This window comes from Oncorhynchus kisutch, linkage group LG25, assembly GCF_002021735.2.
Source record: "Oncorhynchus kisutch isolate 150728-3 linkage group LG25, Okis_V2, whole genome shotgun sequence".
Lineage (NCBI taxonomy): Eukaryota > Metazoa > Chordata > Actinopteri > Salmoniformes > Salmonidae > Oncorhynchus > Oncorhynchus kisutch.
In genome coordinates this window covers 33939700-33956625 of record NC_034198.2, presented here as the reverse complement: position 1 = coordinate 33956625, position 16926 = coordinate 33939700, and the positions used below count along the sequence as shown (strand labels likewise).

Sequence of the window (16926 nt, the reverse complement as noted above, 5' to 3'; positions counted from 1 at the left end):
TGCTGTAGGTAAGTCTGAATCCCTTGTTCGTTTCAGTGCCGTTGCTGTTGAACTCAATCCAGAGGTGATTTGAGGTACTGTTGATGATGACATTGTACATGTCTGTTTTGGAGAAATTGCCAAGAAGACGATGTGAAGTATCCTTCCCGTCATACACCTGTTGATGAAAGAACAACACTATAATGCACAGGTTTGTCAAAATGCTATTAATATTCAAGAGAATATTCAATAGCATACTGTATACTGTACAGTATGCAGCCTCTTGCAGTACTATTACAATATTTGCAGAGTGGCAGCGTAAGTGGTTTGAGTGAGTAGTTAGCATTCAATTCATCAAGAAAATAATAAAGAGCAGATGGGTAGGTACATATTGTACATAGATAATATGAATATATACACTACGGGAGAATAATTCAAGTTGGGCTTCCAGAGGATAGTGGTCAAGACAAAGGCAGAAACATTTTAATGCGGAGGAAGGGTGCCTATTCCAAATAACATACACTACCGGTCAAAAGTTTTAGAACACCTACTCATTCCAGGGTTTTTCTTTATTTTTTACTATTTTCTACATTGTAGAATAATAGTGAAGATATTAAACCTATCAACTCACACATACGGAATCATGTAGTAACCAAACAAGTTTAAACAAATGAAAATATATTTTATTTTTAAGATTCTTCAAGTAGCCATCCATTGCCATGATGACAGCTTTGCACACTCTGGCCATGGAATGCATTTCAATTAACTGGTGTGCCTTAAAAGTTAACCAGATGTTAATCAGATGTGTTGTGACAAAGTAGGTGGAGTACACAGATGATAGCCCTATTTGGCAAAAGTCCATATTATGGCAAGAACAGCTCAAATTAGCAAAGAGAAACGACAGTCCATCATTACTTGAAGACATGAAGGTCAGTCAATACGGAACATTTCAAGAACTTTTAAAGTTTCTTCAAGTGCAGTCGCGAAAACCATCCAGGCGCTATGATGAAATTGGCTCTCATGAGGACTGCCACAGGAATGGGAGACCCAGAATAACCTCTGCTGCAGAGGATAAGTTCATTAGAGTTACCAGCCTCAGAAATTGCAGCCCAAATAAATGCTTCACAGAGTTCAAGGAACAGACACATCTCAACAACAGCTGTTCAGAAGAGACTGTGTGAATCAGGCCTTCATGGTCGAATTGCTATAAATAAAAAACGAGTAAAGGACACCAATAATAAGAATCTGAGATTTTTAGTTCCAACCGCTGTATTTTTGTGAGATGCTGTGTGGGTGAAGGGATGATCTCCACATCTGTGTTTCCCACCGTAAAGCATGGAGGAGGAGGTGTTAACCTTCTTTGGGACTGGGGGGCAGTATTGAGTAGCTTGGATGAATAAGGTGCCCAGAGTAAACTGCCTGCTACTCAGGCCCAAAAGCTAGAATATGCATATAATTAGTAGATTTGGATAGAAAACACTCTGACGTTTCTAAAACTGTTTGAATGATGTCTGTGAGTATAACATAACTCATATGGAAGGCAAAAACTGGAGAAAAAATCCAACCAGGAAGTGGGAAATCTGAGGTTTGTAGTTTTTCAAGTGATGGCCTATCCAATATACAGTGTCTATGGGGTCATATTGCACTTCCTAAGGCTTCCACTAGATGTCAACAGTCTTCAGAACTTTGTTTCAGGCTTCTGATATGAAGGGGGAGCGAAAAAGAGCTGTTTGAACCAGGGGTCTGGCAGAATGCCATGAGCTAAGTGACGCGCGCAGCCGTGAGAGCGAGCTGCGTTCATTTTCATTTCTAAAGACAAAGGAATTGTCTGGTTGGAATATTATTGAAGATTTATGATAAAAACATCCTAAAGATTGATTATATACTGTACATCGTTTGACATGTTTCTACAAACTGTAATGGAACTGTTTTGACTTTTTGTCTGGACTAAGTGCCTGCGCCTTGTGAATTTGGATTTGTGAACTAAACGCGCAAAAAAAAGGAGGTATTTGGACATAAATGATGGACTTTATCAAACAAAACAAAAGTTTATTGTGGAACTGGGATTCCTGGGAGTGCATTCCGATGAAGATCAGCAAAGGTAAGTGAATATTTATAATGCTATATCTGAATTTTGTGACACCTCTCCTTGGTTTGAAAATGGCTGTATGTTTTTCTGTGGCTAGGTGCTGACCTAACATAATTGCATGGTGTGCTTTTACTGTAAAGTGTTTTTGAAATCTGACACAGCGGTTGCATTAAGGAGAAGTTTATCTATAATCGTATGTATAACACTTGTATGTTAGATCCATGTTTATGATGAGTATTTCTGTAATTTGATGTGGCTTTCTGCACTTTCACAGGATGTTTGTTTGAGACATTGCATTTCTGAACATAACGTACCAATTTCAAATGAAGTTTTTGGACATAAAGATTAACTTTATCGAACAAAACACACATTTATTGTCTAACATGTAGTCCTGGTAGTGCCATCCAGTGAAGATCATCTAAGGTTAGTGATTCGTTTTAATGCTATTTCTGTCTTTTGTGACACCTTCTTTGGAAAAATGGCTGTATGGTTTTCTGTGGCTAGGTGCTGACCTAACATAATCGCAAGGTGTGCTTTCGCCGTAAAGCCTTTTTGAAATCAGACACTGTGTCTGGGTTAACAAGAAGTTTGTCTTTAAAATGGTGTATAATACTTGTATGTCTGAGGAATTTTAATTATGTTGTTTGAATTTGGCGCCTTGCAATTTCAGTGGCTGTTGGCGAGGTGGGACACTATGCCAGAGAAGTTATGGTGTGGGAGTGCTTTGCTGGTGACACTGTCTGTAATTCATTTAGAATTCAAGGCACACTTAACTAGCATGGCTACCACAGCATTCTGCAGCGATACGCCATCTCATCTGGTTTGGGCTTAGTGGGACTATCATTTGTTTTTCATCTCCAGGCTGTGTAAGGACTATTTTACCAAGAAGGAGAGTGATGGAGTGCTGCATCAGATGACCTGGCCTCCACAATCCCCCGAACTTAACCAAATTGAGAAGGTTTGGGATGAGTCGGAGCGCAGAGTGAAGGCAAAGCAGCCAACAAATGCTCAGCATATGTGGGAATTCCTTCAAGACTGTTGGAAAAGCATTGCAGGTGAAGCTGGTAGACAGAATGGCAAGAGTGTGCAAAGCTGTCATCAAGACAAAGGGTGGCTATTTGAAGAATCTCAAATCTCAAATATATTTTGATTTGTTTAACACTTTTTTGGTTACTACATGATTCCCTATGTATTCTTTCATAGTTTTGATGTCTTCACTATTATTCTACAATGTAGAAAATAGCCACATTTAAAAAGAACCTGAGTAGGTGTTCTAAAACTTTTGACTGGCAGTGTACATATTAAAACTTACAGTCACACAAAACTTACAACTACACAGAAATATGATACACATAGATATGAGAATGGCGCCAGAAGGAATGGCAGCCGTTTTACGGGCTCCTGACTAATTATGTTATTTTGTGTATTCTTTGGTGCGGATCGTAACTTTTTTTGCACATAATGTTTCCTCCATCGTTTCCTATGACGAAAAAAGCTTCTGGATATCAGAACAGCTATCACTAACCTCGATTTGGACGAGGACTTCTTCTTCAATGAGTCTGATAAGACTACGGTCAGACTCAAATTAATAAATCAGTCCTACCCTCTGTTCTATTGGCGAAAGTACAATCGCTGGAGAATAAACTGGAAGAGCTCTGTTCGAGACTATCCTATTAACAGGACATTAAGAACTGTAATATCTTATGCTTCTCTGAGTCATGGCTGAACAAGGAAACGGATAATATAAATCTAGCTGGTTTTTCTATGCATCAGAAGGACAGAACGGCAGAGTCCGATAAGTTCAGGAGGTTTCACAATCTCTAATATTAAGGAAGTCTCAAGGTTCTGCTCGCCTGAGAAGAATACCTCATGATAAGCTGTATACCACACTATTTACCAAGAGAATTTTCATCTGTATTTTTCATAGCTGTCTATTTATCACCACAAACCAATGCTGGCACTAGGACCGCTCTCAACGAGCTGTATAAGGCCATAAGCAAACAACAAAATGCTCATCCACAGGCGGCGCTCCTAGTGGCCAGTGATTTTAATGCAGGAAAACTGAAATCAGTTTTACTTCAATTCTTCCAGCATGTCACCCGTGCAACTAGAGGGGAAAAAACTCTAGGTCACCTTTACCACACAGAGAGATGCATACAAAGCTCTCCCCCACCCACCATTTGGCAAATCGGACCCATAACTCTATCCTCCTGATTCCTGCTTACAAGAATCAATACGGAAATGGTCCGATGAAGAGGATGCTAAGTTACAGGACTGTTTCTCTAACACAGACTGGAATATTTTTCGGGATTCATCCAACGACATTGAGGAGTTTACCACATCAGTCACCGGCTTAATTAATAAGTGCATCGACGCCGTTGTCCACACAGTCACCGTATATATCCCAACCAGAAGCCATGGATTACAGGCATCATCCATACTGATCTAGAGGCTATAGCTGCTGCTTTCAAGGAGCAGGACACTAATCCGGACACTTATAAGAAATCCCGCTACTCCCTCCGACGAACTATCAAACAGTGAAAGTTTCAATACAGGACTAAGATCAAATGCTACTACACCAGCTCTGATGCTCATCGGATGTGGCAGGCCTTGCAAACTATCACGGATTACAAAGGGAAACACAGCCGAGATATGTCCAGCGATGCAAGGCTTCCAGACGAGCTACAATTGAAATCAGAAGTTTACATACACTTAGGTTGGAGTCATTAAAACTTTTTCAACCACTCCAAAGATTTCTTGTTAACAAACTATAGTTTTGGCAAGTCGGTTAGGACATATACTTTGTGCATGACACAAATAATTTTTCCAACATTTGAATTCCAGTGGGTCAGAAGTTTACATACACTAAGTGCCTTTAAACAGCTCGGAAAATTCCAGAAAATGATGTCATGGCGTTAGAAGCTTCTGATAGGCGAATTGACATCATTTGAGTCAATTGTAGGTGTACCTGTGGATCTATTTCAAGGCCTACCTTCAAACTCAGTGCCTCTTTGAAAGACATCATGGGAAAATCAAAAGAAATCAGCCGAGACCTCAGAAAAACAATTTTAGACCTCCACAAGTCTGGTTCATATTTGGGAGCAATTTCCAAATGCCTGAAGGTACCACGTTCATCTGTATAAACAATGGTATGCAAGTATAAACACCATGGGACCACGCAGCCATCATACCGCTCAGGAAGGAGACGCGTTCTGTCTCCTAGAGATGAAAATACTTTGGTGTGAAAAGTGCAAATCAATCCCAGAACAACAGCAAAGGACCTTGTGAAGATGCTGGAGGAAACAGGAACCAAAGTATCTATATCCACAGTAAAACGAGTCCTATATCAACATAACCTGAAAGGCTGCTCAGCAAAGAAGAAGCCACTGCTCCAAAACCACCATAAAAAAGCCAGACAATGGTTTGCAACTGCACATGGGGATAAAGACCATACTTTTTGGAGAAATGTGCTCTGGTCTGATGAAACAAAAATAGAACTGTTTGGCCCTAATGACCATCGTTATGTTTGGAGGAAAAAGGGGGAAGCTTGCAAGCCGAAGAACACCATCCCAACTGTGAAGCACGGGGGTGGCACATCATGTTGTGGGGGTGCTTTGCTGCAGAAGGCACTGGTGCACTGCACAAAATAGATGGCAACATGAGACAGGAAAATTATGTGGATATATTGAAGCGACATCTCAATACACCAGTCAGGAAGTTAAAGCTTGGTTGCAAATGGGTCTTCTAAACGGACAATGACCTAAGCATACTTCCAAAGTTGTCGCAAAATGGTTTAAGGACAACAAAGTCAAGGTATTGGAGTGGCCTCAATCCTATAGAAAATTTGAGGGCAGAACTGAAAAATTGTGTGCAAGCAAAGAGGACTACAAACCTGACTCAGTTACACCAGCTCTGTCAGGAGAAATGGGTCAAAATTCACCCAACTTAGTGTGGGAAGCTCTCTGCTACAGCACAGCAAGGGGTACCTAAGCGCCAAGTCTGGGACCATAAGGTTGCTGAACAGTTAACGAAATGGCTACCCGGACTATTTACATTAACACCCTTTATTATTTCTTTATTTATCTTAATTGTTTTGCACTGACTCTCCTGCACCTGCTCTATGCACACTCACAAGACTCTACCCACACACACTACTGTACACTGACACTCCAACACACACACACACAATACATACGCTCACACACACACACATATTGAAGCCACACACAATACCTACGCTCACACACACACACACACATACATACACACATCCTGATTGCCTAGGGGTCACTTTTACCACTACCCACATGTACTGTATTACCTCAATTACCTCAACTACCTCGTACCCCTGCACATTGACTTAGTAACAGAGCTCCTTGTATATAGTCTCGTTATTGTTATTTTATTGTGTTACTATTTCCTTTTTATTGAGAAAATATTTAAAAAACTTTTTAAAAACTCTGCATTGCGCTGAGAATGGGCTCATAAGTAAGCATTTCACTGTAAAGTCTACACCTGTTGTATTCAGGGCATGTGACCAATAACATTTGATTAGATTTTCTGTTTAAAGAGATTGAACAGAATTTTAAAGGACAATCCCGCCACTTTATAACCAGTTATTATGTTGTTATGCACTACTGTAAGATTTGATACACATTTTCTCATTGGCCTCACTATGCCTCAAGCTCTGGCATCATGTAATTTTAATGAAGGCATTAATAATTCATGATTTGACTGAGTCACTACCTCTGGTCTCTTACGGGTTACATTGGACCATAACTGCATTCAAAAAGTTGATGCTGCAGTGAAAAAGTCCTTTATTAACTATTTGAACACCTTGCAGTGAGAAGACTATGCATTGGGATGTATTGATATGTAACATCTACGGAGTAAATATCCAGTGTTGTGTATGAGTGATGTGAGACTCACCTTCAGGTAATCCCCCTCATGGAGCAGGAAGTTAGTGGCCGTGACACGGATGCCCTTCCCTGCCTCTGTCTCAATGCGGTAAATGCACTCATGGTTATTGTCATAATTGGATGGGTAATTGGGTGATAGCAGAACCCCCTCGCTCCCAACGGTAGTGGTTCCACATTCAGCTAGGCAGAGCGAGCGAGAGAAAGTGAGGGCGAGAGAAAATAAGCAAGAGAGAGAGAGAATATGATATAAAGACATTTCATGGCAATCTGGGTTTAAAGTCAGAAAAAATGTCTTGATTATCTTTAGAGAACTGTCATATTTCCCTACACACTAGACGCTGCTCATTCCAAACAATGAGAGAGAGAGAGAGAGAGAGAGAGAGAGAGAGAGAGAGAGAGAGAGAGAGAGAGAGAGAGAGAGAGAGAGAGAGAGAGAGAGAAAAGACCTGTGAGAAAAGTCATATCTGTCTGTTATGAATCTGAATAGGGGCATTAAAGGAGCCGTTTAACCCTAAGAGGAGAGTTCACCACAAATGTTCAGCAGGTTGAACCCAGAATACTTCAGCAGCTGCGACCTGTTATCCACTGATGGGCCAATCAGATGTTTCCCCTGCTGGAATTTTGATGAATGTCCACAACAGAAACTTGAGGGGAATATGAATTAATGAACAGCTCTCTGCATGAAGTGTGTGTTGGTCACCAAGGCTCGGGGCTGTGCTGGAACTGGATGTCCTTGTAGTTAATATTCTGATGTTGTACCTCAGGTATAAAAGCTAATTCTGCCTGTAGACCTTGAGCCATGTGAGCTTAAACTCTAGTTCGGTTCTCGTGGGGTTATTGCCTAATTCTCTCTACTGAACTTTTTATGAGAAAACACATGGCTCTTTGTAGGGGATGACAAAATTACAGCCAGATCATTTGTGGTTTCTAAGTCTGCCCTGGTTTCATGCTCTGCTTATAGAAGTATGCTTAACTGGAAGCAGTTGGGTAATATTTTTGAGATTGTAAATTAACAATTTGACAATATTCAGAAATGTAGGGAAATCAATCATTAGAAACTAGCTCATGGACTTGCATTATACTGTATGCTCAGTATAGCTCCTTCTCCTGCCGTTGGCAAAGTACAGTACAAGTTATTTCAAAGTACAAGTATTCTCAGTTTGTCCAAATGAAATGAAAGCATGTGTCCACCTACCCACACACCTTGGCAGGGCTCCACTCCAGACCCTCCGGCCTCCCCCCAGGCAAGTGATCTTGTGGTCCCCCTCCAAACGATAACCCGGGAAGCAGGAAAAAATAAGCGAGTCCCCCACTCCAAACTGGAACCCAACTCGCCGACTGTAGGCTGGCACTCCTGGATCTTCACAAGGCTCTAGGCTGTACTCTGTGGAATACACCAACATGTTTCCTAACCCTCAAACTGCTAACATAATTTAACTGGGGTCATGTTGACACAAAAAATTAACTATTTGAAGAAAAAAAACAATCACAGCAAAATGTCAACTTCATTTAAATAATGTTATCTGGAAAACAAATGTACCAAAACAGACTTATTTTTGCTAAAACAAAAAGCTCTAAATAAAATCCACATTAGTACTAAAATACAGATTTACAATCATTTGATTGTAGTATCATTTAGTTTTTTTAAATGTTGAAATACATTTTTTTATATATGGCTCATTATGTGTGTGCCTTGTAACCTATACAGCAGTGGTTCTCAAACTTTTTATAGTCCCGTACCCCTTCAAACTTTCAACCTCCAGTCGCATATCCCTTCTAGCACCAGGGTCAGCGTACTTATTTTGCTCTTTATTTAGCCATCTTACATATAAAATTATATTTGTTCATCAAAAATTGTGAATAACTCACCACAGGTTAATGAGAAGGGTGTGCTTGAAAGGATGCACATAACTCTGCAATGTTGGGTTGAATTGGAGAGTCTCAGTCTTAAATAATTCATGCTAATGAGGGCCGAGAACCCACTCTCACATAGGTACGTGGTTGAAAAGGGCATCAGTGTCTTAACAGCGCAATTTGACAAGGCATGATACTCTGAGCGCAGCCCAATCCAGAAATCTGGCAGTGGCTTCTGATTAAATTCAATTTTCATAGAACCACTGGTCGCAATTTTGATGAGGCTCTCTTGTTCAGATATCGGTAAGTGGACTGGAGGCAGGGCATTGAGGATGGTCTTTATTAATGCAGACAGAGAAGAGCTGCAACTTCTTAATCATAGACTCAATTTTGTCCCGCACATTGAATATAGTTGCAGAGAGTCCCTGTAATCGTAGATTCAGATCATTCAGGCGAGAAAAAACTTCCCCCCGACAGGCCAGTCGTGTGAGAAACTCGTCATCATGCAAGCGGTCAGACAAGTGAAAATGATGGTCAGTAAAGAAAACTTCAAGCTCGTCTCTCAATTTTTAAAAAACGTGTCAATACTTTGCCCCTTGATAACCAGCACACTTCTGTATGGTCGCTGCCCATATCATTGCATAGTGCAGAAAATACACAAGAGTTCAGGGGCCTTGCTTTAACAAAGTTAACAATTTTCACTGTAGTGTACAAAACGTCTTTCAAGCTGTCAGGTATTCCCCTGGCAGCAAAGCCTCTTGGTGGATGCTGCAGTGTACCCAAGTGGCATCGGGAGCAACTGCTTGCACGCGTGTTACCATTCCACTATGTCTCCCTGTCATGGCTTTTGCACCATCAGTAGAGATGACAACACATCTTGACCACCAAAGTTCATTTGATGTCACAAAGCTTTCCAGTACTTAAAAAATATCCTCTCCTGTTGTCCTTGTTTCCAGTGATTTGCAGAAGAGAATGTCTTCCTTAATTGACCTCCCATAAATTTAACAGACATATAGCAGGAGCTGTGCCCACCACGTCTGTTGACTCATCCAGCTGTAACGCATAGAATTCACCGGCTTGTATGCAAAGCAGTAATTGTTTCAAAACATCTCCTGCCGTGTCACTGATGCTTCGTGAAACAGTATTGTTTGATGAAGACATTGTCTATATAGTTTTTTTGGCCTTTTCCCCTAGCCATATTGGCGGCAGCAGGAAGAATTAAGTCCTCCACAATAGTATGGGGCTTGCCTGTCCTAGCCACTTGGTAGCTCACCATATACGAAACTTCTAGCCCCTTCTTATTAATGGTATCTGTTGCTTTTATACATGTCTTACTACTCAAAAGTTGTCTTAATTCTCGCTCAAAAAACACCAGTGGCTTGTTTTTCAAATTGGCATCTTTTATTTCTAAATGTCTGCGCAAGACTGAAGGTTTCATCGAGTTGTGAGATAGTACTTTTGCACATATAACACACTGTGGCTGAGGAAAGGCACTACTCCCAATATAAGTGAACCCCAAATCAATGTAGTTCTCGTCATATTTGCGCCTCTTTGATGGTCCAACATCCAGGTCTGTTTTTCGGTGCTATACCAGATAAGGGGGCAGTATCTCTTTGGCTGCATCAGATTCACAACTGTTAGTGTCCATGCCTAGCTGTGCTAACAACAAATGTAGAATTACTGATGCTAGCATTGGATGTGTTCGTGGAAGCAAAAGAACTTGTGTCGTCGACAGGTGCAGGTGTAGTACTGCTGGTAGTAGCAGTACTACCAGTAGAGCTGGTAGTAGCAGTACTACCAGTAGAGCTGGTATGTGTCCCTATGGACGCAGGCCTTACCTTTATTTAACATTTTAACCATTTATCAATTTTCAAGCAAACAGAATGAGCAGCAGCTACGTTTGGCTACATCCTGTGAGAGAGTAAAGGTTCATGTGATTAGATGTTAATTATTTGACTAGGCTACCTGTATCTGACATTGTGTTGTTATTTCGCTGAACACTAGATGGTTTATTTATGTCAGTGAAACGAGGCTACTCAGGCGAGAAAAAAAACTCACCCAAATGTATAGCCCCGTTGGAAAATCTAAATGGATTGTTTGAAAATGTGAAGATTTTTATATTTTATTTTTACAAATATTATTATTCTAATTTAAAAAAACATGTGAATCACATTTTTATTTGACATATTCCCAGTTTGGGAATACCTGCTCTACAGGATCCGTCCTCCTGGCGGGACAGTTGAGATATCGTAGTCTAATGCGATTAGCATGAGGTTGTACAGTAAGTAACAAGAACATTCTCAGGACATTTCTGATATTGGCAGAAAGCTTAAATTCGTGTCAATCTAACTGCATTGTCCAATTTACAGTAGCTATCACAGTGAAAGAATACCATGATATTGTTTAAGGAGAGTGCACAGTTATGAACTTGAAAATGTATCAATAAACCAATTAGACACATTTGGGCAGACCTGAACAACATTTGGAACAGAAATGTGATGGTTCATTGGATCAGTGTAAAACTTTGCACATACACTGATACCAGCTAGTGGCCAAAATTGAAATTGCGCCTAACCTAATACCTAACCTAATACATTGTGACCTTTCGATAGCATTTCAAAGATGGAACAAATAAACAAAACAAAGCATGTTTTTTTCTTTGTATAATCTTTTACCAGATCTATTGTGTTATATTCTCCTACATTAATTTCACATTTACACAAACTTCAAAGTGTTTCCTTTCAAATGGTATCAAGAATATGCATATCCTTGCTTCAGATCCCGAGCTACAGTACAGGCAGCTAGGTTTGGGTATGTTATTTTAGGCGAAAATGTAAAAAATGGTCCGATCCTTAAGAGATTTTTAGAAAATAACAATGTGTGATGATATGCCTTTGAGTTATCAACACCTTTTGGGCCTCTCCCAACACAAACAGACTAATTGTTTGGTAGTAGCATAGCTGAGAAGTCTCAACTCCACTATTACAATGGGGTTGAGTGGTGAAGAGTTTTGGTGGAGTATACCTCCAACTACATTGAGTCATAAGAGCCTTAAATGAATGTCTTGTAGCCTACCTATGTTTGTCCTGTGTTAAGGCATTCTTTTCTTTGGGTGCTGCGATCCATATTTTGGGATTAAAATCACATTTTAAGCGACCGCCAAGGGAGCAGATAACGGATAAGGAGCAACCCGTCATTGCACGGAATATTTAGTAGTTTTGTCAGGGGTTGCGTAAAGGCTATTTTTTTTTTAAATCAAAAACTATGGATGCCAACTCCCACTGACTACAATCAAGAGAAGCACAGGTACAAAGTAAGCATGACATAATTGATAGTTCTTAAAGTATTGAGCATGTTTGAAGTCACTAACTTCATACTTGATTGGAAAACAGTGGATTACGCGGTGCAATTTAGTCACATTGAATGACGTTTTTATCCAAAACTACGGATTGTAGCCCCGACTTTACACAGGACAAACATAGGTACGATTTAAAGAATGGACCTTTTTCCAGTATCGTCTGATGTCACTCCGCCAAAACTAATCGACACAATTACATAGCCTACATATGGTGGAGCTGAGAAAGCTCAGCTAGTATGAACATTGCTTGCTAACCATGCTATCCTTTGTGTGTTTTGTAATCAAACTCTGGTCAGTAAAAGGGTCTGGTTTTCATAAGGTTTTCATCCGGAGCTTCAAAGCATGTATCGAAATTGCTTGCGCCTCGAGCTCATCTACAGTGTTTTTACGCAAAATGGTGCGCAAGCATCAGAACGCTCAGCAACGCAATCGTGCAAGGCAAACGCAGCGTTTCATTGGAAAATAATGTACTTCTTGTGTACCAAAATGCAAAACAGTGTCATTGTGATTGAGCCTAAGCAGTTAACTTCTGCCGAGTTCACATTCAAGACGGATCTTGGAATCTCTGAAATCTGGAGAAATAAACATCTGATGTTCACACACTGATATTTATTGCTGACCAGCAGATGTCACTAATGTGTATTGCGAACAAATAATGAAGCTCCGAGAAATTAACTGTTTTTCAGCACAATTTGGGGAAACTATGGAGCCTTCAGAAAGCCTCGGTTTCCCATAATTAGTCATTATTATTTATTTTGAAATGTTAGTATTACCTCTGTTTGGTAAAGCCAACCTGTCCTGTTCTCTACTCACCACCAACGTGAACTGGCTCCTACTTGAGCTCACCGGTGAAGACCACAGCTTTACGCTTCGATTACGCCGACATCATCATTGCATTTTTGTACAGCAGAAGTACATTAATTCCCAATAGAACACTGCATTTTTCTTGCAACCTTGCAGAGGTAGTTGTAGTACGTTATGTGTGATGCATATGTTGGATTTATCGAACGTATGCGTCAAACTGTATGCGTGGACGACTTGACAGAAATGGTAGCAGAAGGTGAATGTTGACCTGTTGTTACACACAAACAGTACCCAGATGATGCTGCGTAACTTCTACACTGTCGGTGTGATCGAGGCGTTAGGCGCGTCTCTCATTATTAGGTTTCTCCCGTTTTACTGAGGTGTTGTCATTGTTTATTGGAAATGTTCATGTTTATGCTAATAATGTTTTTTTTTTTCATAAACGTGTTGACCACTGGAATGTTCATTGGGTAATTGCAATAACTTTAAAGTGTATTATCATTGTTCTGTGGGAATTTACCTATGTAAAGGTATAAATGATTTATCCCTGGTAATGGGGTTATTATTTAGGATTCCCTAATCCTCATGCATGGCTGTTTGTCTAGGTAACATGCTGTTACTATAGCGCTGCCATACTCAGATGTTTATGGGCATTTTGCCCTGTGTTTGAAGTGCTTTTGTCTTTGTACTCGAGTCGGGTTATTATATTATTGGCAGAGCAAAGTTTATTATTTTGCAACCAAGTTTGAAGGCCCAATGCAGCCATTTTTATCTCAATATCAAATAGTTTCTGGGTAACAGTTACGGTAACATACTGTGATAGTTTTCCATTGAAATGGTCAAAAATAAACAAAAATAGTATTTTACCAAAAAACGACACATTTTCTCAAGACATTTGCTAGGACTGTCTAGGAGTTGTCTGAGTGGGGAGGGGAAGGGCGCAAAAGCAATGCATTAAACACTGAGTGGATCAATCCTTGAATGGAGGAGACAAATGGGTGGGATATTTACAATACAGTGCATTCAGAAACTATTCAGACCCATTCCCTTTTTCCACATGTTGTTATATTACAGCCTTATTCTAAAATGTATTAAATTAAATTTAAATTAAATTTCCTCATCATTCTACACACAATACCGCATAATGACAAAGCGAAAATAGGTATTTACATTTACATTGAAAATGTATATTAAAGTATTCAGACCCTTTGCTATGAGACTCGAAATTGAGTTCAGGTGCATCCTGTTTCCATTGATCGTCCTTGAGATGTTTCTAAAACTTGATTGGAGTCGCCTGCGGTAAATTGAATTGACAGGACATGATTTGGAAAGGCACAATCCTGTCTATATAAGGTCCCACAGTTGACAGTGCATGTCAGAGCAAAAACTAAGCCATGAGGTCGAAGGAATTGTCTGTAGAGCTCTGAGACATGATTGTGTCGAGGCACAGATCTGGGGAAAGGTACCAAAAAATGTCTGCAGCATTGAAGGAACCCAAGAATGCAGTGGCCTCCATAATTCTTAAATGGAAGAAGTTTGGAACCACCAAGACTCTACCTAGAGCTGGCCACCCAGCCAAACTGAGCAATCAGGGGAGAAGGGCCTTGGTCAGGGAGGTGACCAAGAACCCGATGGTCATTCTGACAGAGCTCCAGAGTTCCTCTGTGGAGATGGGAGAACCTTCCAGAAGGACAACCATCTCTGCAGCACTCTACCAATCAGGCCTCTATGGTAGAGTGGCCAGACCAAAGCGACTCCTCAGTAAAAGGCTCATGACTCTCAGACCAGAGAATCTTGTTTCTCTTTGGACTGAATGCCAAGCGTCACGTCTGGAGGAAACCTTGCACCATCCCTACAGTGAAGCATGGCGGTGGCAGCATCATGCTGTGGGGATGTTTTTCGGCAGCAAGGACAGGGAGACTAGTTAGGATTGAGGAAAAGATGAACGGAGCAAAGAACAGAGAGATCCTTGATTAAAACCTGCCCCAAAGCGCTTAGGACCTCAGGACGCAGGAGTGACTTCGGGAAAAGTGTCTGAATGTGCATGAGTGGCCCAGCCAGAACCCGGACTTGAACCTGATTGAAATCTCTGGAGAGACCTCAAAATTGCTGTGCAGCAACGCTCCCTATCCAACCTGACAGAGCTTGAAAGGATCTGCAGAGGAGAATGGGAGAAACTCCCCAAATACAGGTGTGCCAAGCTTGTAGCGTCATACCCAAGAACACTCGAGGCTGTAATCGCTGCCAAAGGTACTTCAACAAAGTACTGAGTCTGAATACTTATGTAAATGTGATATTTCCGGGGAGTTTTCCTAATACATTTGCCCCCCCAAAAAATGTAAACTGTTTTTTGCTTTGTCATTATGGGGTTTTACGTGTAGATTGATGAGGGTGGAAAAACAATTTGAATCGATTTTAGATTAAGGCTGCAATATAACAAAATGTGGAAAAAGTCAAGGGATCTGAATACTTTCCGAATGCACTGTAACCAGAAAACTATCTGTTATTGGCAAAGAGGTTCAGAAATCGTATTGTTATTGGTCGATTCACTTATACCACCCGATGATGTCACCAGGCAAGCCAAAACTCCACCCATGCAAAACCTGCTGTTTAGAAGGTCATGTGTAGATTGTGTTTCCAACCAGCAACTATCAAAAATAACAGTGATCACATTTTTATTACACTTTTACAGTGTTCATTTCATCAGCTGTTGTAAACAAAACACAGCCTTTAAGTATTTTTGTCATGTTTGAAGTATGTATATCTTTGTAGATACAACTCTGGAGCCAGTCTTCTCCATCACCTGCACTATAAATAAATACCAACTATTTCAGTATTTGATCTAATGACGTCTCAACTGTTACTGTTTCACATTGACTTAATAGTCGGCTGGGTTCTCAATCCATTTTTCATCATCGTGTTCTAATCACCAGTGGTGGAAAAAGTACCCAATTGTCATACTTGAGTAAAAGTCAAGATAACTTAATAGAAAATGACAATATTGAAAGTCACCCAGTAAAATTCTACTTGAGTAAATGTCTAAAAGTATTTGGTTTAAAATATACTTAAGGATCAAAAGTAAATGTAATTACTAAAATATACTTAAGTATCAAAAGTAAAAGTATAAATAATTTCAAATTCTTTATATTATTAAGCAAACCAGACAGCACCAACATTCCAACATCATTTACAAATGAAGCATCTGTGTTTAGTGAGTCCGCCAGATCAGAGGCTGAAGGGATGACCAGGGATGTTCTGTTGATAAGTGCATGAATTGGACCATTGTCCTGTCCTGCTAAGCATTCCAAATGGTACAAGTAATTTTGGGTGTCGGGGAAAATGTATGGAGTAAAAAGTACAATATTTTCTTAAGGAATGCAGTGAAGTAAAAGTAGTCAAAAATATGAATAATAAAGTAAAGTACAGTTACCCTAAATAAACTACTCAAGTAGTACTTTAAAGTATTTTTACTTAAGTACTTTACACCAATGTTAATCACTGCAGTGACCTCATATCTTTGAATCTACATGAAAGGAACTCTTAAAATGTATCCGCAACAACTGATTACCCTTTATACACAATATGTGACACCCACCTGAGAAGGACATGTTGAAACCTTCATAGGACATGGAGAAGTCCGAGACAAAGCGGAGCTGGGCGCTAAAGTTTCCAAACAAGCCGGCCTTGATGGAGGGGGGCAGGACGGAGCCAGTGAGCCGGGCCACGGGTTCCGTGAAGATGCCGTCCTCTGTGATGAGGAGGTAATCATGGGAGTCCTCCAGGTGGAACGTATGGAAGAGCAGCTGCACTCCTGGAGAGTTTCAGATAAGATTAGGCCTCCCTAAGTCACACATCAAAAACCCTGTCTCCACGTCACACCAGCCCTAAGGGAGGGCTGGGGCTTAATGTTAATGAGAATATAG

The 16926-nt window shown here is 40.4% G+C and overlaps 1 protein-coding gene across 1 annotated transcript in view; it reads right to left on the bottom strand.

Moving 5' to 3' along the window:
- Nucleotides 1-16926, bottom strand: part of LOC109870209 (CUB and sushi domain-containing protein 1) — a 291027-nt gene that overhangs the window by 86860 nt on the left and 187241 nt on the right. Inside the window, exons 20-23 of the mRNA XM_031804842.1 lie at nucleotides 16599-16814; nucleotides 8183-8371; nucleotides 6998-7167; nucleotides 1-157 (exon numbers count right to left, since the gene is read on the bottom strand). Of these exons, the coding sequence (XP_031660702.1) occupies nucleotides 1-157; nucleotides 6998-7167; nucleotides 8183-8371; nucleotides 16599-16814 (732 nt within the window). The remainder of the gene's footprint in view (nucleotides 158-6997; nucleotides 7168-8182; nucleotides 8372-16598; nucleotides 16815-16926) is intronic.